General features: G+C 45.0%; 1 protein-coding gene and 1 long non-coding RNA gene across 2 annotated transcripts in view; one reads left to right on the top strand and one right to left on the bottom strand.

The window, feature by feature from the left end:
* LOC117714148 (folate receptor alpha) lies at nt 1–4,979 on the bottom strand. The gene is made up of 4 exons (XM_034510842.2): nt 4,818–4,979; nt 798–986; nt 526–661; nt 1–395 (listed from the first exon to the last, which is right to left on the bottom strand). Exons 1-4 carry the CDS (start codon nt 4,977–4,979, stop codon nt 115–117), a joined length of 768 nt encoding a protein of 255 aa, XP_034366733.1. The 3' UTR covers nt 1–114.
* LOC143443258 (uncharacterized) overlaps nt 4,867–25,221 on the top strand; it is a 24,597-nt gene continuing 4,242 nt past the window's right edge. Inside the window, exons 1-2 of the long non-coding RNA XR_013112063.1 lie at nt 4,867–5,004; nt 6,489–6,674. This is a non-coding gene — a long non-coding RNA (uncharacterized LOC143443258). The remainder of the gene's footprint in view (nt 5,005–6,488; nt 6,675–25,221) is intronic.

Here is a 25,221-nt window from a genome sequence, read left to right on the forward strand (position 1 = left end):
TATGTGGAATGTCTGGTTTATTAAACAGGTTGTCAGAACCCCACCACAAAGGAGGCTGAGAGCTGGGAGGCTAAGCCAGGCAGGGTGGCGCTCCAGACTGGAGGTAACAGGAACTCAGCTGAACACCCAGAGCAGCACCAAGGACAGGCTGCACACTAGTGACCAGGCCCCATGAAACCCGGCTCCACTCATGGCCTCAGCATAGAACCTCGCCACTTCCTCATTGGGGTTGCCTTGGGCTGGATCGAACCACATCTGGATGCAGCGGCCGCTCCCTCGGCTATAGTTGCTGAGCTTGTAGGAGTTACTCCAGATTTTCTCACACAGAGCAGCGGGTGTGGGGAAGTAGAAGGTGAAGGGATGGCAGGAGGCTCCCACAGGGCACTCGTTATGCCCTATATAGATGATGGAAGACCGTTAGTCACCGTGCCTAGCCCACCTCAAAATCCCAGATCTTCACACAACAGCTGCACACCAACCACCAATGCACCATTAAATGCCCCTCCCACTCCACCCACTCCTTACCCGAGGTCCAGTTCCATCCCTTGTGCCAGTTGCTCTTGCAGGTAAAAGAGCTGCGGCAGTCCTCCCACCACTGCAGACAGTCCTCTTTACACAGGGGAACATCAAGGATTCGCTCTTTGCGCCAGCTCTGGTCCACCTGAGAGAGAGAGGGTGCAAAAGGTTTTGAACTCAGGAACCTCAGAAATGCAGTCCGAGTAGAACCGGAGCTGCAGATGTAGCCTGTAGAGATTTGGAGAGCACAGCTACTCCATCGCATTGGGGGATACTCGTACCTGTTGGATCCAGGGTCCCAAATTCGGGGAACATTCATAGAGACAGGTGTCTTGGATAAAGTGCCGTTTGCATTCCGATGTCATAGTTCCACAGTGGTTCCAGTTGAACCGGTACAGGTAGGAAATGTCCTTATGTGCTTCCTGGCTTGTGTTCGTGGAACAGCAGGAATTCGTCTTCCAGGGGCTGCACTGTGTGGTGGAAATCATAGGACCAAGTGTCCATGGCCAGCACAGACAGAATGTTCCACATGCAGCCTTGCACCTTGTGCATCCTTGATTGCCTAGCCAGTCATTGCCAATACTTGGTGTTGAGCCCTTGCTGGCTACGGGAGCCCAGAAGGTATAGTCCTTACAAAATTCATTAACTCATGAGCCCTGGAGAGGCAGTTCAGTGGGTAAGAGCACTGATTACTCTTGCAGAAGACCAGGGTTTGGTTTCAAGCACCCACATGGAGGCTCGCAACTGTCTGTAATTCTTATTCAAGGGATCTAATGCCCTCTTCTGATCTTCAAAGGCCACAGGCACTCAGGTGACACACACACACATACATACATACATACATACATACATACATACATACATACATATGTGCAAGCAAACACCCAAACACATAAAATAAAAATAATTTAAAATTACTTTTATTAACTCATGCCTTTAATCCCAGCACTTGAGAGGCAGAAGCAGATGGATCTTAATAGTGTTAATTCTAGGAGAAACAGAGCTATACAGGGAAACCCTGTCTCAAAATGACAAAATCATTAATTCACACATATTGTTTCTTTTGGGTTTTGTTTGTTTGTTTGTTTGTTTCAAGATAGGGTCTCTGGCTATCCTGAAACTCACTATGTAGACCAGACTGGCCTCAAACAAGAGATCTGACTACCTCTGCCTTCCAAGTACTGGGATTAATGGCATGAGCCACTCACTATGCCTTAGTGTTTTTTTCTTATGATAAGTGCTTCTGTGTGTGTGTATGTACCAGTGTTCACACACACATTTGTATGCAAGTGTGGAAGTCAGAAGACAACCTCAGGCAGTCTGCCCACTTTGAGGCAGGGTCTCTTACCTGATTACACAAATTAACCTGATAAACACTCGGACTCTTTGGTCTTTATCTCCTCGGTGCTGAGGTCATCAGCCCACATTACCTCTGCCCTTGGCATTTGTACATGAGTCCTAGGGATTAAACTCGGGTCCTCATGTTTGTGAGGCAAGTGTTGGCTCCCCAGTGTTGTTGTTGTTTTTCGACAAAGCCTCATAGAGTCTAAGTGGCTTCAGACTCTATTTGTAACCAAGGATGGCCTTGAACTCCTGAATCTCTTCTGCTTCTCAAGTGGTGATATTACAGATGCATGCCACCACATCCTGGTATTTTTTCCCTTAATTAATTAAAAATTTTAAAAAAGCCAGGTTCTCACTAGGTAACCCTGACAGGCCTGAAACTCACTATATAGACCATGTTAACCTAGCCTTCACAGAGGTAGGCTTACCAGTGCCACGGCTTGAGCCCCGACCCACGCCAAGCCAGGCATTTTTCTAGGAAATAAGTGATAAAATGATAAGCCCAACATGCCAATTGCTTTGGAAAAATAAATAAATAAAAGCAAGAGAAAGGCAGGTGGACTTGCAGTGTCACCAGATGGTTGGATTAAACTTCACTGAGAAAAAGAACCCAGGCAATACTCGCACTTTTTTGTGAAGGCCTTGAATTTAGTTCACAGGAAAGTTTTAAAACACACCTTCAAAGCAAGTTCTTTGTTGTTCCTTTGTTCTTTTTGTTTGTTTGTTTTTTGAGACAGGGCCTCTCTAGGTAGCCCTGAAACTTGCTCTGTGGATCACACTGGCCTTTAATTCACAGAGATCTGTCTTCCTCTGCTCCTCAGAGTGCTGGGATAAAGAGCATGTGGCACCATACCCGGTTTAAAAAACAAAAACAAAATAACCCTAAGAATCTAGAGATGACTCAGCATTTAAGAGTCTGCTGCCTAGCACCTGTGTCCTGGCTCAAACATGGCTATAACTCCAGCTCCAAAAAATCTGATGCCTTCCTGTAGCCTCCCCAGGACTCATACATACATGTGTGGTATTCGTTCACACAGACACATACACCTACACATGAACAAAAATCTATTTATTTATTTATCTATACTTTTTTGAGACAGGGTCTCACTATATAGCTCTAGCTTACCTGGAACTTGCTATGTAGACCAGGTTAGCCCTGTGGCTCAGTGGCTTCACCTGCCTCTGCCTCCCAAGTGACAAAAAACAAATCTTAAATATTTATTTAGGACTTTTTTTATTTATTTAGGACACGATTTCTCTATATAGCCCTGGCTGTCCTGGAACTCACTCTGTAGACCAGGCTGGTCTCAAACTCAGAGATCCACCTGCCTCTGCCTCTCAAGTGCTGGGATTAAACACATGCATCACCACTGCTTAGCTAAAGTATCACAAAAAAAAAATAAATAGAGCCTGGAGAGACGGCTCAGAGGTTAAGAGCACTTGTCGTTCTTGCAGTGGACTTTGATTCAGTTCCCAGCATGCACATGGAGGCTCACAATCATCTGTAACTCTGGTTATAGAAAATCCAACACTCTCTTCTGGCCTCTGCGTGCACTGCACATCCTTGATTCACAAACGTGCATGCAAAATACCATAAAAATAAATACATAAAAACAAAAACAAGTAAACAACAACAAAAAAAACAGCAGCAAAAAGAACTGTGACGGCTCTCAGCTAATAAAGTCAACATGATCATTTATACGTTGAAGTGCATGATACAAATTGCTTTACTTTTGCTTTTTAAAATTTTTTTGTGGGTGTAGTATGTCTGCCTTTAATCTCCCAGCACTCAGGAGACTGAAGCAGACAGATCTCTGTGAGAGTCAGGCTAGCCAGAATTACATAGTAAAACCCTATTTCAAAAAAAACAAACCAAACCAACCAAACAAAAAAAACCCACCCCACTCTGATCTCTCTCTATCCCCTTCTTGATAGGGCTTCATGTATTCCAGGCTGGGTCAGTATGTAGCTTAAGGTAACCTTGAACTTCCGATCCTCCTGCCTCCACCTCCCAGGGCTGAGATTACAGCTATGTGCCAACACATTCAGTTTCATACGGTGCTGGAGATTTGTGACTCTATCAACTGAGTGACATCCCCAGCCCTATTTGCTCATTTACTTATTAGCTTTATTTAGTTTATGTGTGTGCTTGTTTTGCATCACCGGCACACCTGGTGCCTGCAGAGGTCAGAAGAGGGCATTGCATCCCCTGAAAGGGAGTGATGGATGGTTGCTAGCCACCACCTGGATTCTGGGGATCATCCCTTGGTACTCTGCAAGCTCAATCAGTGCTTTTAACCACTGAGCCAGTTCTCCAGCCCTCATTCTTGGCTTTTTTGAGACACACTCCCAGTTTGTTGTCTACACTGATTGTACCTCCCCAATAGCTGATCTCCTGCTGTTTACTTTAAAGTTGTTGCATCACACTGATTTTATTAAATATTTAGTGAGCGTTGGGATAGTAAAAGCACTATGGCAAACAACTGTTATAGCACGGAGCCCTCAAGCCGAGGACCACAGTCCAAATGTTTGCTAGATGCCTGACTCCAAATACTTGTCAGCTGGTCTCAGATATGAGAGTCTCCTTCTCAAGACTTCAAAGACTGGCAGAAAAGTGACTGCAGGCAGCATACAGCCCCTTCCCTGAGACTCCCGGCGGCATCCTTCTCAATCAGTTTAAACCTAAAACCACCACAATGGTCTGCCTGTTCCACTTCCCAAGTTCCTCTCTGAATCTACTTCCTTATTTATGCAATGTCAAAACCTAGCTACCAAGAAGATGAGCTGATAGCATGACGCTGGCAGTTGGCAGCCAATATGTATTGTCAAAGTCACCCATGGTAGAGAGAACTGAAGGTCTCCCTCCTCAGGCACGTCTAACCGCCTCCATGGTAAACTGGGACTAGATACTTCTTTCTCCTGACCCTCAGTCAGCTGTATGTCACCCATTGTCTTACCTGGTTGTGTAAATTGTCTTCAGGGCCTGGTTTTTCTTTGTGGTGCTTGGCATCCATGCAGACATTGAGAAGTTCAGTCCGGGCCCGAGTAGCTCTGGACTGGGCACACTCGGCCATCGACATCACCAGGAGCAACAACTGCACAGTGATCAGCTGAGCCATTTCAGATCCTGAAGGCAGAGCTAAGGTAAGTGGAGCCTCCAAGTGTGTGCTCAGCTCCCGTGGGTGGAGCCTGCACTTATGGACCTTGGGTCACCTCCTCCTGTCAGCCTTCCCAGACTCTATGAGGATCAGACACCCTAGAGACAGTCACTGGCCAGAGCCTGTTAGACTTTAGTGGTCCTGAGACTCAGACAAGGCAATTCAAAAGTAAGAGATGGGGCATTTGGAAAACCAGAGTTCACCCACGCCCACATTCAAAATCTTTGAAGGCAGATGCTTCAGTGTGAAGTTTTTAAAAGCTTTTTATAGGGGTTGGGGCTTTAGCTCAGTGGTAGAGCGCTTGCCTAGCAAGTGCAAGGCCCCGGGTTCAGTCCTCAGCTCTAAAAAAAAAAAAAAAAGACAAAATAAAAGCTTTTTATAAAAGTTGATACAGGTTTAGGTGTGGGTTAAAAGCCTAAAAATTTAGAGAGGAAACCAAGAGTGTAATATTAGTTGATGAGAAAGGAGGCAGGCAACAGAACAGAGGTCATGAAGGAGGATGTAAGGTTCATTTTCTCCCATGTTTCCACTTCATGACCATCAGTGCAATAGGATCTAGACATAACTAGTCACTGAAAGCATTTGTCACACCGACCCACTCTGAAAAGTGTTTTGGCTGCATGTATTCTATACACCACATGCATACAGTGTACCCAGAGACCAAAAGAGGGTATCAGATCCCTTAGGACTAGGGTTAGCGATGGCTGTGAGCTACCATATGGGTCCTGGGAATCTAACGTGGGTCCTCTGTAAAAGTAGCCAGTGCTCTTAACCCATGAACAGTCTCTCCTGTCTTCAATTTGTGGTGTTTTAAATTGAAATTATTGTGCTGAAAGATCTATAAAACAAAAATGCTTCTGATCTGTAAGCCCAACTTGAGTAAGGACACATAACTTCTTGGAATGCTGGGGACTATTGTTCATAACAAGCCACAAGGTTTTACTTTTGTAAACAAGCTTGGTTGCCCAAATCGCAGAGGATGTTCTTGATCACACATAGGTGGGAGATATGTAGGCAGGAAGTATGTCCGGATGTGTGTCTGCCCAGATTGGGCAAAGATGGGAAGTAATAGCCTTGGGGGTATTGCCTTTATAAGCACTCGTCTAATGTAATTCAGTGCCATACCCTGGGAATCCTGAGTATGGGTTTGGCCAGTGTCCATTGTCCTGGCCAGTATTTAATAAAGCTTGCTTCAAATTTGGCTAAAAAATGTGGTAATATTCTTATTCTTGCCCAGTGGGATTAGCAAATTCCATTTTAAACTACTTAAATTCTTTGAATTATAATGTTATTGACTATGTACATTGCATTGCTACATAAAAACTATATATAATATATAATTGCATTGCTCTATATGGTTTTAAAAATAATAAAAGGTGATATGATTTTCACGTGACAGCAATCAACCTATCTTTTTTAAAAATTTATTTATTTATTTATTTTATACACATTGTTCTGCCTGCATGTCAGAAGAGGGCACCAGATCCCATTACAGATGACTGTGAGTCACCATGTGGTTGCTGGGAATTGAACTCAGGACCTCTGGAAGAACAATCAGTGTTCTCAACCTCTGAGCCATCTCTCCAGCCTGCAATCAACCTATCTTACAAGAAAGGATAAATAAAACTAAACATAATCTCCATTCACTTTTTCCAGGTCAGTTTTTTTTTTACTTCCTTAAAAAGCTTTGACAAGTATTTAGTTTGTTTTGGGAATACACACATGCATGCCTGAACATGTATATAAGGGTAGAAGGACCACTTGCATGTGTTGGTTCTCTTCTTCTAGCATAAGGGACCCAGGAATTGTACTCAGGCTGTCAGCAAGTGCCATTACCGCCTGAACCATCTCTCTAGCCCCATTATAGTACTTAACTCAGGGAATTCTGTTTTATTTTGGTTTGGACTTTTAGTTAAAGTCTCACTATGTATCCCTGGCTAGTCTGGAACTTACTGTGTAGACTAGGCTGGCCTTGGCTACAAGAACTCACACGAGATCTGCCTTGTACTACCATGACTGACAAATCAGATTTTGATACCAACTGACTTTGTATAAAAATTTAAAAAATAAAATATTAGTGTGGTGGTACATGCCTTTGATCCCAGCACTAGAGAAGCAGAGAAAACACAGTGAAATCCTGTTTCAGAACAAAACAAAACAAACAACAAAAACCTTAAGAAGCTACAGATAAATTGTAGATTTTGTAAAATTTGTTTGTAGGCCCAGACTATCCTCAAAATCCTGCTCTCAGGCCAGGTGGTGGTGGCACACCCCTTTGAGCCAGCACTCCGCAGGCATAGGCAGGTAGATCGTTAACTTGAGACCAACCTGGTATACAGAAGAGTGCCAGGGGAGCCTGGGCTACCCAGAGAAATCCTGTCTCGAAAAACTGAAAAAAAAAAAATCTGAGTGGAAGAGATTCCCCTGACCAGCTACAGAGTTGAAACTATCAATACGTTCGGCCACGCCCAGGCCTTTTTCTCTTTTGTCTTTCTTTTTTCTCTTTCTTTCTTTCTTTCTTTCTTTCTTTCTTTTTTTCTTTCTAGATTGTCCTTGTTATTCTGTTTTGGTTTTGTTTTTCAAAACAGGGTTTCTCTGTGTAGCCCTGGGTGTTCTGGATCTCACTCTGTAGACCAGCTGGCCTCAGACTCACAAAGATCTGCTTGCCTCTGCCTCCTGAGTATTGGAATTCAAGTCACTTGCCCCCAGGCCCTTCCCAGAGTCTCTTGGGAGACTTAGGAGCCTCCTCCCACAGAGCTAGCATTCCCTTGGCAGCTTTCAGCTGATTTAAGACACTGAATTTTGGAAAGTGACTGACTGTACCTGTCCCCTCCCCCCTCAAATACTCCAAATTGCTAAAATGTTTCAAATCCTCTCCACCACCCTGCCAGTCCATGTTTCATTCAGGAGTTGATAAAACTGTCTCAAATGTACTTCCTGTCAGGGCCAAAAGAAACTCAGGCACTCCGCTATCTGTGGTGCCTGTTAGCGTACCAGAGTGCTTGCTGGCCTCTGGGTTCCTTCAGCATCACTGCCTGTGACTTCTCTTAGCTCTTCTTCCCTGCCCCCTCTCCTAAACTTTTCTGATCCATAGGTCCCACCCACCCACCTTATTCCCTTAGAACTCTGGTATTTCAGCTATGTTCTCTTTCGTCTTCCTCTCTGGGTCTCCCCCCCCCCCCCCCCCGCCCCTGTTCACCACCTCCCCTTTTCTTCTCTCATGGCCTAGTTCAGTCCACTACCCATTTTTAATCTACTACTTTCTCTCTCTGGACTCTCGTGGATGCCTCTGGCTGTGCTCTCCTTTTCACCTACAATAAAAACTGTCCCCTCCACCATACCTCGAAGTGTCTTCAGTTTGGACTTCCCAGCTCACAGGCCTACGTTATCTCCATATTACCATATTTCCCTTAAAACTTCTGCCCAGCTGGGTAGGGCCGCACATGCCATTAGACCCAGCAAAGGCAGACAGATCTGATTGGCTTACAGAGCTAGTTCCAGGACAGCCAAGGTTACAGAGATAATCTGACTATTTCAGAATAAAATAAAGAAAAAACAAACCAAAAAGACCTTGGTATCTGGGACTGGAGATACAGCTCAGTTGGTAGTGAATTCTCCGAACTTAGGGGTAGGTTGGAGGATTAGAGATTCAAGGTCATTTTCAATTTCATACTAAATGTGAAATCAGCCTGGGATGGTGAAATCCCAACATAAAAAACAATAGCAAGCTGGGCAGTGGTGGCGCGTGGCTTTGATCCCAGAAGGCAGCTTGTTATCTGTGAGTTCAAGGCCAGCCTGGTCTATAGAACAAGTTCTAGGACAGCACAAAGAAACTCTTTAAAAACAAACAAGCAAAACAGTAACAAAAACCTTGGGTGTCCTGACAGGATTCTCAGACTGCTTAGGCATAGCGAGGCATAGAGCATCAGGAATTGAGTACCCACTCAGATCTGTGCTCTGCTCCACAGTGCATTATTCTAGACTGTTCCATTGCCCCTCACTTTCTGTAGAAGTGAGTGTTGAACCTAAGAGCTTGTACTTACTAGGTAAGTGGTCTACGGCTAGACTACCCCAAACCTTTTCAGGTTTCATTTTGGGACACAGTCTCACTAAGTCACCCAAGCTGATCTTGACCTCACTCTGTGACCAATTTTCTTGCTCCAGACTCCGGAGCAGACAGGATTACAGCTTTACACCCCCAGAACCAACCAGACTTCTGTTCATCCCACCGCCTTCTGTTCATCCTCTCACTGAATCATGCACTCCAGGACCCAGCCAAGCGGCTATTAATCTACTTACTCTAACCTCCAACTCCAGGCCCAGGAAGTCAGTCCTGTTGAGGCACCAGGCGAGTCTTCAACTCCTGCTGGGTAAAATATGACCCACCTATTCCAAGCACAGGTTAAAGCCCAGAAAGCCCGGCCCAGCCCAGGCCTCTCTCCACTCCCTGCTTGACCATGCGGAAAACAGACACAAATATCTTCAGGCCATTTCACCCAAGGATTAAACATAGAAGAACAAAACTGTCTCCAAATAAAGGCCAATTTTAATCTATGTACAACCAACTGGACCTAGCCTGATGCTCCAAGTCCCCAAGCAGGGACTACCCACCCAAATCTGACCCTTTCCCCCAGCCCCTCCTCCTACAAAATGCTCTCAGCCCTTGCTGAGTCCCCCTCCCCCACTTGGATCTTTACCAGTCAATGGTCTCTTTTAAAACTTTTTTCCTTTTTGACTCCCTTCAGGCAGTGTTCTCTGTCTCCCTGTGAGCTGCAATCCTGCAGTCTTCACCTTGTTCCTAGTCACACTTTCTGATCCTGGTCCACCCCATCATTATCATGCCCGCATATACCTAGGGTCCCCAGACTGGGAGAGCAGAGAGCTCAGCACTTCAGTCTGTCTGAAGGACAGATACCACCTACTACCTTACAGTTGAACCTTGGGCTGGCTGTGCTCTTTTCTGGGCTTCATCATTTCCAATTCAGCAAATTCTTTAACATATGCTGGGGAGTACCTTCAGGTATGTGGTCCCTGATGAGAAGTGTCAAGCGGCAAACATGGAAAAGGTGGCAGTTCTCAGAGTGCCTCGGGCTTCTTCGTCCCCACTCTAGGCTTCCTTTGCTTTCTTTATTCCAGGAGACTGCCGAGGTTTAGTGGCCTAGGAGACAGAGCTGTGGAGCAGTTAGTGGGAATTGAGCCCAGGAATGGAGCCTGAGATTGGGCGAGGCCACTCAGCTGTTAATTATTGCATGTGTGCAGCACCAGGCCTCTGTAGAGATGAAATTTAATAGTACAGGTTCTGTTGTTGGGATGTGCATGGCAAAGGTTTCTCTAGCATGTGTGAGGCCCTGGGTTCAATCTCCTCCAACATTGCAAGTAAACAAACAAACAAACAGCTGAGTGGTGGCACATGCCTAACATGTGTGAAGTCCCAGCATTCAATCCCAGCATTGCAAATAAATAAAAACAACCGGTTGTAGTGCATGCCCTTAATCCCAGCACTCAGGAAGCAGAGGGAGGCAGATCTTTGTAAATTTGAGACAAGCCTGATCTACAGAGAGAGTTCCAGGATAGTCAAGGCCTGAAAGACCCTGTCTCAAACAAACAAACAAACAAACAACCCCAAGTTCTGTCTTGAGCTGCTAAGATCCTTTAAGATAATCACATCCTCTGGGCGGTGGTGGTGCACGCCTTTAATCCCAGCACTTGGGAGGCAGAGGCAGGCCGATTTCTGAGTTCGAGACCAGCCTGGTCTACAGAGTGAGTTCCAGGACAGCCAGGGCTATACAGAGAAACCCTGTCTGGAAAAACCGGAAAAAAAAAAAAAAAAAGATAATCACATCCACTACCATTATCCATGTCCTGTTATATAAATGAGGAGAATGACTCCCAGAGAACCACACCAGGGCCAATGTCAGGACCATCACTAGAACACAGGCTTCCAACTTCCAGGTCTGCTATAAAGAATCAGAAGATCCCATGCCCCCAACTTCTCCTAGCCACTAGTTCCCCCAACCTCACCAGTCAGGCTATCACCCACTTCCAGTCACAAAACCACTGATGGTCTAAACCTTCTGACCAGAGCCTCTGTGGCGTGAAAGCCCAGGCTCCCTTCCCCTCTCCACTCACTTACCTCCTAGTCCTATGACAGGTCTTTATAGGGTCAAGGTGGGGGGTGGGGGGAGCCCTTAAGGATCTGAGCTAACCACTACAGCTGAAACAGAACCCCCGACATCTATCCCTTGCTGGGAGCCCAGGATGTTGCTGCTGTTGGAAAAAGGAGTGGGGAGTAGATCTGAGCAGGAGAAAATGTGGAGTACTGTGCGTGTGTGGTCCCAGAGGAAGGCTCCAAGTTAGACATAGATGTGGGAGCTGTCTCAATAGAAATTTAGGTGAGATAATAGAGAGGGGTACATTGGTGAATGCCAGGAGAAAGAAAAGGGAGGAGGGGAAGGAAGACAAGGAGGAAGGGGAGGAGGAAGACAAGGAGGAAGGAGAGGGCAATTTGGCCTCTGGAGGAAAACTGGCCAAAGAACAAGGCCCTACAAAGAGAGACAGGCTCCCAGGAAGTTCCTGATTCTGTCTTGCTGCCCTTCTCTGTGGCCTCAGTAGTGTACCTGAGTCCCGTGACACATGAAGAGTGTTTCTCCACTGAAGATCACAACAAGTTGGGGTCCTCTAGAACCTTCAGCCTGCTCACTGGGGAAGGGTGGGCCAGGTATCTATAAATGCCTAAAGCTGGAGGCTCTTCTAAGCTGTCTCTGTCTGGGGCTGATTATTAACTGATCTTACTGGCTCCTCTATTGTAAGAGTGAGGTTTGCCCCCCCCCCCCCCCCCCCCCGTGACGATCCTGAGCTCCACAGCTTCTGAATAAGTAATCTTTCTAGTGAGGAGTTGAGTTGAAGATTGAGCTCAGGGCCTGGAGTGAACCCCTGCCCTTCTGTAAGCCTCGGCGCCCTGCCTGAGTAAGAAAGAAAAGAAATAAAAAGGAGGCCATGACTGCTCCTAGTATGGTGGAAAAGAGAGTTTATTGTAGATATGAGGAATAGCTTAGCCAGAAGCATCTGGAAGGGTCCAGAATGAACATGACCCTGAGCTGGGCCATGTGAAGAGATGGAGGAGGGGAAAGGGGAGAGTCAGGAGACCCAAAGTGCAAAAGGGTTTAAAAAACAAAAACAAAAAACCAGCATAGCCAAAATGGCTGGATTATATAGAGAATAACCACTGGAAGAAGGGTGGCCCAGGCCATGGGCTGGAGAAATTTTAGGTCAGGGAGCCTGTATGCCAGCGAGGAATCTGAAACAAGCGGAGACTGGGGGTTGCTAGGAGAACTGGGCAGCCTGCATAGGCACCTCCATTGGCTGTTTGACTGCAGTTGAGAACTAACACTGCCCTGAATGTTGAAGTGTTGTACCCATCTGGAGTGCTAGGATCATTTGACCACTAGGGAGGGACAGAATTGCACAGTCACCTTGGAGCCAGTCCAGAAAGTGTCTCTCTGAGCTAGCAGCTTATTATCAGCAAGACTGACAATCAGTGTCTCTTCTGGCCCAGCCTGCAAGTACCTTGTAACCAGGCAGTAAAAAACAGGAAAGTGTTTGACACCTCCCACATCCAGTGGTAGGATTAAGGGGCAGGAAGCAAGAGAAGGCCTCCAGGTTGCAGGAGACAATCCTGAGCTTTTGTGAGTATGGGCCCCCCCCCATGTGCGCCTTTTACACTGTCCAGTCTCAGAGCTGTGGACACTGGAGTTTGTCTACAAGTCTGGTGTCTTTTGTTTGCTAGAGAGAAGTCTGTCTGGGGCAGCATCCTAAGGCTTATATCCACAATATTTCTCCTGCCTGCATTTTTTTTTCCCTTTTCCTATTTGAGACAGGGTTTCTGTGTGTGGCTGTGGACATCCTGGAACTCACTCTGACAGAGACCAGGCTGGCCTCAAACTCAGAGATCCACCTGCCTCTACCTCCCCATTGCTGGGATAAAAGTCTGCATTTCTTATAACTTCCAGCTCAGCCGGCTAGAACTCTGCTTGTACTTCTTTATAGGCAAGCCCCACTTTATTGTTCTAAGCCTTGCAGACTCTTGGGTTTATCTATCCCCACAAGACCTTTGCAAGAGATTCCCTCCAGTCACTTCCTGTCAATTAAGCCGAGACTATCATTTGTGTTCCACTACTGACAGGATGAACACCTGGATTCTTTAACTCCCCAGCACCTCTCATCTGTGATAAAATGGCATTGTCTCTCGCCTGCTTCAGATTTTGAGAGGTGGGGAGCAAGGATACAGAATGACATCTCTTCTCAGAGACTAGAGCAGGTGGCTTCCTTAGACTGATGGTGAAGTTGTTTTAGTGGGCAGCTGTAGGTTGAGATCTGTCTTTAGTTACTTTTCTGTTGCTCTGATAAAACATCATGACCAAGGCAACTTATAGAAGGAAGGGTTTATTTGGGGCTTACAGGTGCAGAGGGATAAGAAGTCGTTACCATTGTGGGGGAGTGTGAAAGCAGGCAGGGATGGATGCTGAAGGTAGAAGTTGAGAGCTGAGAGCTCACACCTCAACCTCAAACGAGGAAGAGAGGGAAGGGCAAGAAGCAAGCTCTGAATGGTGTAACTGACAACTCTTAAAGCCCCACCTCAAGTGGCATACTTCCTCTACCAAGGCCACACCTCCTAAGCCTCTCCAAAGAGCCAACTTGGGATCATGAAGTGAAATTTCTGGTTTCTTTGGAAACTCAACTGTGGCAAGTGATCTTTTTCTGGAAGCTGTGTTGTGAGAGGATGCTTTGCTCAAACAGGTATGTGAGAGAATGTTTTGCTGAAGCACATGCTTGAGAGGGTGGTTGATATTTGGAAAGGATATAAATAGAATCCCTCAGACAATGAAAGGACGCTCTTGCATTGCTACACCTTGCAATGTTTCGCTGGTCTTCCACTGGCTGTGCAACACTTTGCTAGTCTTCACTTCGTAGAGAGAAACATGCCAAGAACTTTCTGGTGCTATTTCAGCTGATTCTTGCTGCTTCCACTGACTCATGCATATTTGGCTGAGCCTTGCAGGTTCTGCTGGTTCAAGTAGCTGCTACTGATTCATGTTTGGTGTTTGCTATTGGATGGGACTGCTGATGTCCTGACAACAGAATTCGCCCCAAAGAACTACTTCTAAACAGGTCCACAACCTCCTTGTCCTATTAACCATCTTTCACCCCTACCTTTGGTCAGTGGGCTATAGGGGAGGTTAAAATGTTAAAGAACCCCAATTAAAGTAGGTTTTAAAAAATCTAAGCCAGTAAGCAGCACTCCTCTTTGGTCTCTGCAACAGCTCCTGCCTCCAGGTTCCTGACTTGTTTGAGTTTCTGTTCTGACTTCAGGAATGAGCTGAGATATGGAAGTGTAAGCCAAATAATTCCTTTCCTCCTCAAGCTGTTTTGGCCATGATGTTTCATTGCAGCAATGATAACCCTAAGACACTGGGCTATATGAGACCCTGTCTCAGACAGACAGACAGACAGACAGACAGACAGACAGACAGATCTTTCTATAATTCAAATAATTCTAATATAATTCTAATCTTTGTATAATTCACATAATTCTAAGGTGGTCTAACTGGATATGCAGTTATCCTGGGGTACACAGCTTGTTGATCCAGTCCCTGCTTGTACATATCTGAGGGTGCATGGTTCTTCTGTGACTCTGATGTTACTGAAAAACATCTTTTTTTTTTTTTTTTTTTTTTTTTTTTTTGTAGATGCTCACTACTTCCCTTGGGCGTCTCTTTCTTTATTGTCAAGTGAAAGTTGGCAGAGATACCCCTAAGTAACATTGTGTACCTGTTCCATTCTAATGGGGAACATGTGGAGTCTGCATTTTCTCTTGCCTGGTGAGGGTAACTTTGATCTTTTCTTTGTTTGTTTGTTTTTTTCTTTCTTTCTTTCTTTCTTTCTTTCTTTTTTTTTTTTTTTTTTTTTTTTTTTTTTTGGTTTTTCAAGACAAGGTTTCTCTGTATAGCCTTGGCTGTCCTGAAACTCACTCTGTAGACCAGGCTGGCCTCAAACTCAGAAATCCACCTGCCTCTGCCTCCCAAGTGCTGGGATTAAAGGCATGCGCCACCACTGCCTGGCCTGATCTTTTCTTGAGATCAGGTTTCCCTAGTACTATCTTCTCCTTTGTAATAACTGTAAGGTAAGAACCATAGACAGATTATCAGCAGCTCTCACCTGCAAGTTATACTATCTGATGGGTTTCCTGATGGATACTTTTTGTTGTTCCTGTTGTTTGTTTGTTTATGTGGTCTCACCATCTGTCTTAGGGTTTTACTGCTGTGAACAGACACCATGACCAAGGCAAGTCTTATATAGACATTTACTTGGGCTGGCTTACAGGTTCAGAGACGTTCAGTCCATTATCATCAAGGCAGGAACATGGCAACATCCAGGTAGACATGTTGCAGGAGGAGCTGAGAGTTCTACATCTTCATCCGAAGGCTTCTAGCAGAATACTAACTTTCAAGCAGCTAGGATAAAGGTCTTATAGCCCACAACAACAGTGACACACCTACTCCTACAGGGCCACACCTTCTAACTGTGCCACTCCCTGGGCCCAGCATACACAAACCATCACACCATGTAACTCTGCTGGCCTGTAAATCACTATGTAGACTAGACTGACCTTGGACTCACAGAGAACCAACTGCCTGCTTCTGCCTCATGAGTGCTGGAATTAGAGGCATGTACCACCAAGCCCGGCCTGGTGGACATTAAAAACAATTTTTAAAAACATGTATTTGTTTAGTGTGAGTATGGGTGTATAGGGGATGTGTGTAAGTATGTGTGTGTGAGTGTGTGAGTGAGCACATGCAGTATGCCACAGCTAACGGAGGTCAGAGGACAACTTATGGGAGTCAGTTTCCTCCTTCCACCGTGTGGGTCCTAGAGCTCCAACTCAGGACATCAGGCTTAGTAGCAGCTAATTGCCTTCACCTGCTGTGTCATCTTGTTGATCCCAGATGAATATTTAAAAGTATATATTTATTTATGGTATGTGCATGCATGTTTGTGCCTGAGTATGTGTGTGTACCACATGCATTCAGTGTGAGTAGAAGCCAGCAGAATACATCAGACTCCCTGGACCTGAAGTTAATGGCCATAGGAGCCAACTAATGTGGGTGCTGGGATGTTCAAGGCCCTGATTTTGACCCCTTGCTTGTCAGTAACTTTCAGAGTGAAACTATCCAGTCTCCTTTGGGCCACCGTACCAGTGATGAAGAAATGTATGTTCTCAAGCCAGTCACTCCCAAATTATAAGACATAATATACACGCAGAGAGCTGGACATGGTGGCTCATTCTTTTTTTGTTATTGGTTGGTTGCTTAGTTGCTTGTTTTTTTTGAGACAAGGTTTCTCTGTGTATCTCTGGCTCTCATGGAACTCTCAGAGATCTACCAGCTTCTGTATCCTGATTGCTTGGATCAAAGGTGTACAAAATACCACCTCCCTGAGATGCCACGTTCTTTTAATTCCAGTATCACAGAGGTTGAAGCAGGAAGATTGCTGGTCCCCACCCAGGCTGGCTGATAGTGGCAGACTTTCAGGCTGTCCACTTCTTCCCATGTTCCGCCCTGACCATGACAACCCTCATGACCCTGAAAAACCACATGCAAACTACAGCTGCCAGCTAGGGTTGGGGAATCCGCTCTGCAGGAGCTATTTAATATAATGGAAAATACTCCTGGACTGTAGGACAGACTGGAGGAACGGGGTGGCTGCTCTGGTTTAGGCTATGTCACTCAGTTATAGTCATTTTTCTCTCTCTCTCTCTCCAAGGTCTGTTTTTGCACCATTTCTTGGCAAAGAGGAAAGATTCCAGAGGGCTTGTGAGAGCAGAGGAGATGTGGGTACAGGACTTGGGTTTCAGTATGGGAGGATGAAGGCGTTTTGGAAACAGATGCTGGTGACAGTTGCACAACAATATGTATAAATCATGCTTCTGAACAGCTTTAAAAATTAACATTTTTTATTAGCCGCGCAGTGAAGGCACATGCCTTTAATCCCAGCAAGCACTCAAGAGGCAGAGGCAGGGAAATCTCTGTGAATTCCAGGTCTCTCCAAAACTCACCAATCCCTGAGCTCAAAATCTGTCCAATCTCAGAGCTTATCCCAAGATCAGGTCACAAAATCCTACCAATCACAGTCCACCCTGAAAAATTCCGCCCCCTAAGAAGCCCTATATAAACCCTGCCTCCTGCTCAGTTCTTTGCTGCTTCTCCCTGAGCTGAGGCAGTTACCCTCTTGTGTCTCTTCCAATAAATCTCTTGTGTGGAGTTTGTTGTGTGGTGTGACCTTGTGGTATTACTTAGCTCCCGACTGCCAAGATACCTGATACCTTTCCCTTCAGGACTGCAGCCCTTACGTGGGGATCAGAGAACAACTTTCAGGGGTCCATTTTCTCCACCTGCCATGTGGGTCCCCAGAATCAAACTTAAGTCTGTCAGGCTTGAAGGCTAGTGCCTGCTGAGCCATGTAACCAGCCTTAAAATGATACATTTTTTTATATATAGTTTTTCACAGCCTGGTGGTGGCGGCGGCGCACGCCTTTAATCCCAGCACTCGGAAAGCAGAGGCAGGCGGATTTCTGAGTTCGAGGCTAGCCTGGTCTACAGAGTGAGTTCCAGGACAGCCAGGGCTATACAGAGAAACCCTGTCTCGAAAAAAAAAAAAAAAAAAAAAAAAAAAAAAAAGTTTTTCACAGTAATAATATTTTTAAAGAGGCATATGAGACATAGAAGAGCATGCCTGTGACCCCAGCACTTAGGAGACTGAAGCAGAAGAATTCCCACACATTTGAGGGTATCCTGGTCTATATAGAGCAAGTTTCAGGTTAGCCAATGGTACATAACAAGTTCCTGTCTCAATAAGGAAAAAAAGATGGCGGGAAAGAGGATGGGGATGAAATGTTGGAAGTGATTGAATCCACACCGAGTTCTGAACTTCCCTATTGTAAGGTCATTCCTCTAGAGCTTGCCCATGCCACAGTCTCTCTCTCTCTGAACACTGCCAGCTTTTTGGTGATGTGAAACCTCATGGGAGACAGAGGAAAAAGGCTCTGCATCTCTTCTGAACCTTGAGTTCAAACTGAAGCTCAGCTGCTCAGAGCAGTTTCAGAAATCTCAGATATGAAGCCTAGGCCCTGACTTCACTTCCCCCTTCCTCTGTGGCTCTGGCCACACCAAGCTGGCCACTGTTCTGTGACACCCTATCACCTGTATATATGCTGTCCTTTGCCCAGCTTCCCTTTCCTCCTCTGTCTTCCTGGAAAATATTAATAATTCTCCAAGGCCAAGGTCAACAGCTTCTTTATGGGAAGTCTTCCCAGGATGTCTGACTTGTAGTCTCTTCAGTGTCTAATGGAGATGAGGTACCCAACTCCTCTTTATGTCTACTGTAAATTACCTTGAGGGACATGTCTTCTCCTAGACCTGCCTTTGAGATCTGACACATAAATAAGGCTAAGAAAAATTCCCCATTTCCTCTCCTTAATTCCCACATGTTCTTATGACCACTCTAGGCCTATTTTTGAGTAGTGTAAGTGAAGTGTAAGTGAAGACTACCACCCACCTGCTATGTAGGCCCTTCGGTTATATTCAGTGACATGGTATAAAGATAGTGCTTGTATGACTCAGTGGGGTTGATATCCTACTACAGATTTGTTGGCATCCTGGGAGATGATGTTTTGGGATTGTATCCTGCTTCCCTGTGTCCTACCCCAGCTGACCCATCAAACCCCCTAACTTCTTCCCTGTCACAATCAGATTGTACCTCTTCTGAACCCCACTCTAACTTCACTTGGTCTTATAGTGCTTGGTGTTTAGCTCATTCATCCTGCTCCAAGCAATCCTTGGCTGGGCACCCCATGTGGCTGTCTCTAAAAGCAGAAGCAGTAGCTGAGGCATCTGTAGGTCATGTCCATCTGTTCTGCCCTGGGAGACACAGACAGAGGTAGACAGTTATGGGACAGAGGCAATGGTCACTGGACTCCTACCAAGTAACTGTTGCCTTTTCAAACCCAGATCTTTTGCTTTCCATAGCCTGTGTACCCCACAGAGAAGCTCAGAGGATGAGAGACACTCAGAGGCCCTCCCAAGGGCCTGAAGAATGAATCAGTCAGCATGCTGCTCTCAATAGCACTTCAGGTCCAGGTTTTGACACAATATTGTTCCATGATCTCGGAAGGAACCTTGGGCCCTCTAGACCCACAAGGTTCTTTTTGTTTTGTTTTTTTTTTTTTTTTTTTTTTTTGTTTGTTTTTGTTTTGTTTTGTTGTTTTGTTTTTCGAGACAGGGTTTTTCTGTGTAGTCCTGGCTATCCTGGAACTCACTCTGTAGACCAGGCTGGCCTCGAACTCAGAAATCTGCCTGCCTCTGCCTCCCAAGTGCTGGGATTAAAGGCGTGCGCCACCACTGCCTGGCAACCCACAAGGTTCTTAAATGGACTCACAACTCTGTATGGAGTCAACATAACTGAAAACAGAGGTCCCAAAACTTTTGACAACAGTAAAAAGTTTCTGGATGTCAACAACAACCAAATGTAATGAACCATGTAACAAATCTGAGGTATTTTCTGGCAGGTATTAGCTGTGTTATATCCCACGAATTCACTACAAACTTGGTTCTGAACACATAAAGTGTACAATATTGCTACCTGAAACACTTATGCTCAGATCAAGACTTGTATATGGTGAATTATAGTGTTTTTTTTTCCTGTAGACACAACATTTTCTGTTTGTTTTGGTTTGAATGTCTCTGTAGGCTCACTTGTTTAAGCACTAATCTACAACTGGTATTTTAGAAGGCTATGGAACTTTTTTAGGAAGTGGGGTCCTGTTGGAGGAAGTACAACCCTGGAGGTGGTCGTTGAAGTTTTAGAGTTTGACCTAGTTCCTGGTCTCTTTCTACTTCCTGTGAGCAGATGAAATGTGATTAACCAAGCTTCCTGACTGCCAGCCAGCCGCACACTCCTGCTGCCATGCCTTCTCCACCATGATGGACTGTATCCCACTAGAACTGTAAACCAGAATAAACCCTCTCTTCCCCAACACACTTTTTGTCAAGGTATTTAATTACAACAGAAAAGTTACTGATACAACAGTCATATAGAGACATAACAGCTTCATTATAGGAAGCAAAGATTGAACATTTTCCTACCACGATTCCTCAACATGTAAATATACTTGTTAGACACCTTGCTGGGTGTGCGGTGCATATCTGTAATCTTATTGCTGAGGAGGTTGGGGTCAGATCTGCCTGAGTTACCTGAGACTTTATCTTAAAATATCACCCTATCCAAGCCAAGCTTGGTGGTGAATGTGTTTGATCCCAGCACTTGGATCAAAACAGAGAGGCAGGCAGATCTCTGAGTTTGAGGCCAGCCTGGTCAACAGTATGAGTTCAGGGACAGCCAGGACTACATAGAGAATATACAGAGAAACCCTGTCTTGATAATGAAGAGAAAAAAGGCAGCCAGCACTCCCTGTTCCACCCCCAAGCTGTCTCCTGTCCTTGGAGGAAGCAGAAAATGAATGTCCTTGAAGTGATAAGACCCCCACCCTTAAGCTATGGGAAAGAGACAACCAAGCATTCCCAGCAGAGACATAACAGCAGTAGTTAGCTTGTCACAACAGGAAAGAATGCACTGGCCACTGATAACGGGATGAGGTATTTCTTCCCAGGTCAAAGGTCTCTTTCCAGATGTATGGTCCCTTCTAGCCATCTGAACCAACTTCATCAGTTTGAAGGCTAGCATTCCTTTACCCCTTTATCCAATCATGTAATGCCAAGGCTCAAAAGCCCCAGCTTATGCTTTTTCCCTATATAAGCCCCAAAGCCCCTAGACCCAAGTGTGGCATTCCTAACCTGTTATACAGGGAAGGTCGCGTCCCTGGTTCAAACTCGAATAAGAAAAGGATTCTCCTGTGCTTGCATCAGGTTATGGGATTCTTGAGAAATGGGCATAACAATAAAACAAAACAAAAACCAAAACACCAACCAACCAACCAACCAAAACTAACAAAAATTACCCACCCATGAAAAAGGAGTGTATCTTTGAATTATATTATATTAGAATAGGGTGGGGTTTTTTTTGTCTTTTTTAAAGCTTATTTTTTTTTTTATTTAATGTATATGAGCACACTGTAACTGTTTTCAGAGACACCAGAAGAAGGCATCATATCCCATTACATATGGTTATGACTCACCATGTGGTTGCTGGGAATTGAACTCAGGACCTCTGGAAGAGTAGTCAGTGCTCTTAACTACTAAGCCATCTCTCTAGCCCTGTTTTTTTTCTTAATGTGTATAACTGTGTTTTTGTGGTTGTTGGGGTTTTTTTTTTGTTTTTTTGTTTGTTTGTTTTGTTTTTTGTATGTATGTCTGTGTACTCATGCAAGCCTGATATTCATGAAGGTTGGAAGAGGGCATCGGATACCCTGGGGCTAGAGTTCAATTCCCAGCACCTACAAGGTGTTTTACAGTCATCTATAATTCTAGTTCAGGGGATCCAATACTGTCTTATGGCTTCCAAAGACACTGCCAACATGTGATACATAAACATACATGAAGTCAAAACGCATAAAGATGACAAAATTAAACAACAAAACCCAGTTGAGAAAGTCAGCTGGAGAAGTCAGATTCAAAGGAGGAAACAAGAGGCTGGACTCTGAGTGTGGTAGCACTTAGGAGCCTGGGGCAGAGAGATTGCTATGAATTTGAGGTCAGTCTTTCATACATAGTGAGTTCAGGTCATCCAGGGTGCAGTAAAATAAAGCAGGTTGGAGCCTGGTGATGGAGGTACATACCCTTAATCCCAGCACTTGGGAAGTGGAGGCAGACAGATCTCTGGATTTAAGGTCAGTCTGTCCTATGGAGTGAGTTTGGTTGGGAACATGGTTACACGTTCCAGAGCAGGTACACAGGTTTGGTTTGGTTTATCTTGTCTTGTCTTGTCTTTGAGACAGGGTCTTGGCCGGGCAGTGGTGGTGCACGCCTTTAATCCCAGCACTTGGGAGGCAGAGGCAGGCGGATTTCTGAGTTCAAGGCCAGCCTGGTCTACCGAGTGAGTTCCAGGACAGCCAAGGCTATACAGAGAAACCCTGTCTCAACCCCCTCCCCCCCCCCCCAAAAAAAAAGAGAGAGACAGGGTCTCGCTACATAGATTAGGCTGGTCTAACTACACAGTCTGAAACTATGCAGCCCTGACTGGATATTTATTCAAGGTGATCTTATAGTCCTAAGCTTATGTGCCAGCCCAACCAGCCTTATTTTTGCATTTTAAAAAGCAGGATTTAGCAGCATTAAGTACATCCCCAGTGTAGTGAACTGTCAACCCAATTATCTCCTGGAATTTTTCATCATTACAAACTGAAATGTTGCATTTCTTTAAAGACTTAATTCATGCCAGGCAGTAGTAGCTCACTTCTTTAGTCCCAGCACTTGGGAGGCAGAGGCAGACAGATCTGGTCTACAAAGTGAGTTCCAGGACATCCAGGGATATACAGAGAAACCCTGTCTCAATAAAACAAAACAAACAGAAAGACTAGCTCCTCAGTGTACCTTCCCAAGGCCCTGGCTGCTTTCATTCTACTGTCTGAGTCCGACAGCTCCTGGAAGCTTCTATCAGTGAATCATTCGTCAAAGGACAATGTTGCCCTTTGGTAACCTTCTGAGCGGTCTACCTGGTCCATCTCTATCTTCTTAGCTGACCACGAGACAGCCTCAGCACCACAGACACATCCTGGAGCCTTCTTTTTGTCCCGTTTCCAGTTAGTTCTTGCTGAGGTCTCTAGACCTTCCTGCAGGTGTCCATGTAAGAACAAGATGACAGTGTGAGACAGGATACACCACATGCTTGCTGTATGTGTATTTTTTTTCTTTTGTTGCATATTCTTTCCCCCACCCTTGGTGCCATGACAAACTACCACAAAGTTTATGGCTGAAAACAACACAAAGTAATTTACAGTTCCATGAGCTAAAAATACAATATGGGTCTCTCTATAAGCTACAACAGTGTGTGTACAGATCCCTGTTGCTTGTTGGAGGTTCTCAGGGATCTGTGATTTTTTTTTTTCAACTTCTGGAGGCCGCTTTCATTTGTTGGCCTATTGCCCCCTCCTTCCATCTCAAAGTCAGCAATGGGGCATCTCCCTGACGTCCTCTTTCCCGGTAACAGATTGGAATGGTTCCCTGGCTTGCAAGACTCACCTGCTGGCATAATCTAAAACAGTCTCCTCATCTAAAGCTCTTTTATCTATTTTTTATATTTTATTTTATGTATATAAGTGTGTATGTGTGGGCTGGAGGGATGGCTCAGTGGTTAAGAGCACTGACTGCTCTTCCAAACGTCCTGAGTTCAATTCCCAGCAACCACATGGTGGCTCACAACCATCTGTAATGGGATCTGATGCACTCTTCTAGTGTGTGTCTGAAGACAGTTACAGTATACTCATATAAATAAAAAAAAATAAGTGTGTATGTGCATGATGCATGTGTCCATGGAAATCAGAAGACAGTAATGGATTCCTTAGAACTTGAGTTGCAGAGGGTTGTGAGCCACCATGCAGATGCTGTAAGTGGAACCAGGATCCTCGGCAAAAAAAAGAAATGTTCTTCTTAACTGCTGAGCCATCTTTCCAGCTCCCTTTTACCTTTTTTGTTTTTGTTTTTTAAGACAGGCTCTGCAAAGCTTGCTAACTTATAATTCCCTATGTAGCACAGGCTAGCTTTGCGTTCACAATCCTCTGAACTCATCATTCTGAATGCTAAGCTTACTGAAGTATGTCACCACAGTTGCCAAGGTCCTTTACCTTAATGTCTGTACAGAGAATCTTTTGTAATCTAAGACAGCACACTCAAGGGGTCTAGGATTGGGACATAGACGTCTTTGGGGGTAGTATTTGTTCCACCTGCTATGCCGATGTAATGAAGGAATGTGTTTTGGTGTGTGTAAGTTTGGATTTCCTCAGCCTTTGCTTCCAACACAGAAAGGCTCTTTTCTTACTTTTGTCTGCTTTGGTCAGAGGAAAGTTTGACTGCAGTAAGCAAATATATGCAAACCCGTCATGACAATAGAAGCCAGCCGGACAGTGGTGGCGCACGCCTTTAATCCCAGCACTTGGGAGGCAGAGGCAGGCGGATTTCTGAGTTCGAAGCCAGCCTGGTCTACAGAGTGAGTTCCAGGACTACACAGAGAAACCCTGTCTGGAAAAACCAAAAAAAAAAAAAAAAAAAGAGAGAGAGAAAGAAGAGAAAATAGAAGCCAGTGAGCGCTCCCTTCCTGAGGCTGGCATTCTAGGGAATTGGAAGTGAATTTAAACAGATCCCTTCCAACTCATCCATCCATCTTAAAATCTATATGCGATGGTTTGAGTGAGAATTGTCTCTCATAGGCTAGAATATCTGAACATTTGATTCCCACTTGGTGGTATTGTTAGAGGCGAGATGTCATACCCTTAGTGGAAAAATTATGTTCCTGGGGGTGGGTTTGAGAATTCATAGCCTTTCTCCAAGTCCAGTTTGCTTTCTCTTCTTCATGCATGTAGTAGATGAGATCTCTCTTTGGGCACAGCTTTCTGTGCCGACTGCTTTCTGCCATGCTACTACATGACCATTATGGACTTTTATCTCTCTAGAACTCTAAGCCCCCAAAGCCTTTCTCCTATGCATTTCCTTGGACATGGTATTTATTACAGCAACAGAAATGTACTTAATGCACAGGTCAAGTTCTGAAAGTCCTCAATGAGATGTCCAAAAACCCACATGTGAAGGAATCTTATTTTGGGCCTGTGGTGCATTCCTGGGTTAAACTTCCCTGGAGGGCCTCCTGGCTCCACACCATCTTTTGTCTTAACTGCTGTCCAGCCTTGGCATTCTCCTTGCTCCCCACAACTCCACCCTACCCAGGATGGCTGCTTCTGTCCTGTTTCTCTCTGATTCCTGACTATCTTTTAAGACCATCTCTTCTTTGCTCAAGAAAGCTTGTGTGTGTGTGTGTGTGTGTGTGTGTGTGTGTGTGTGTGTTTGTGTGTGTATTACTAGACTCCTTTAATCCCAGCACCCAAGAGGCAGAGGTAGATGGATCTATGAGTTCGAGGCTGCTCTACAGATTGAATTTCAGGACAACCAGAGCTACACAGAGAAACACTGCCTCAAACAACAAG

Source organism: Arvicanthis niloticus, chromosome 1 (assembly GCF_011762505.2).
Source record: "Arvicanthis niloticus isolate mArvNil1 chromosome 1, mArvNil1.pat.X, whole genome shotgun sequence".
Classification (NCBI taxonomy): domain Eukaryota; kingdom Metazoa; phylum Chordata; class Mammalia; order Rodentia; family Muridae; genus Arvicanthis; species Arvicanthis niloticus.

What these genes read in the sequence shown, in the direction of transcription:
- LOC117714148 (XM_034510842.2), bottom strand. Translation starts at nt 4,979, where the DNA reads ATGGCTCAGCTGATCACTGTGCAGTTGTTGCTCCTGGTGATGTCGATG. An exon ending in AAGACAATTTACACAACCAG is followed by an intron (nt 987 to 4,817) that starts GTAAGACAATGG and finishes TCCACCACACAG; the next exon opens with TGCAGCCCCTGGAAGACGAA. An exon ending in TGGGACCCTGGATCCAACAG is followed by an intron (nt 662 to 797) that starts GTACGAGTATCC and finishes TCTCTCTCTCAG; the next exon opens with GTGGACCAGAGCTGGCGCAA.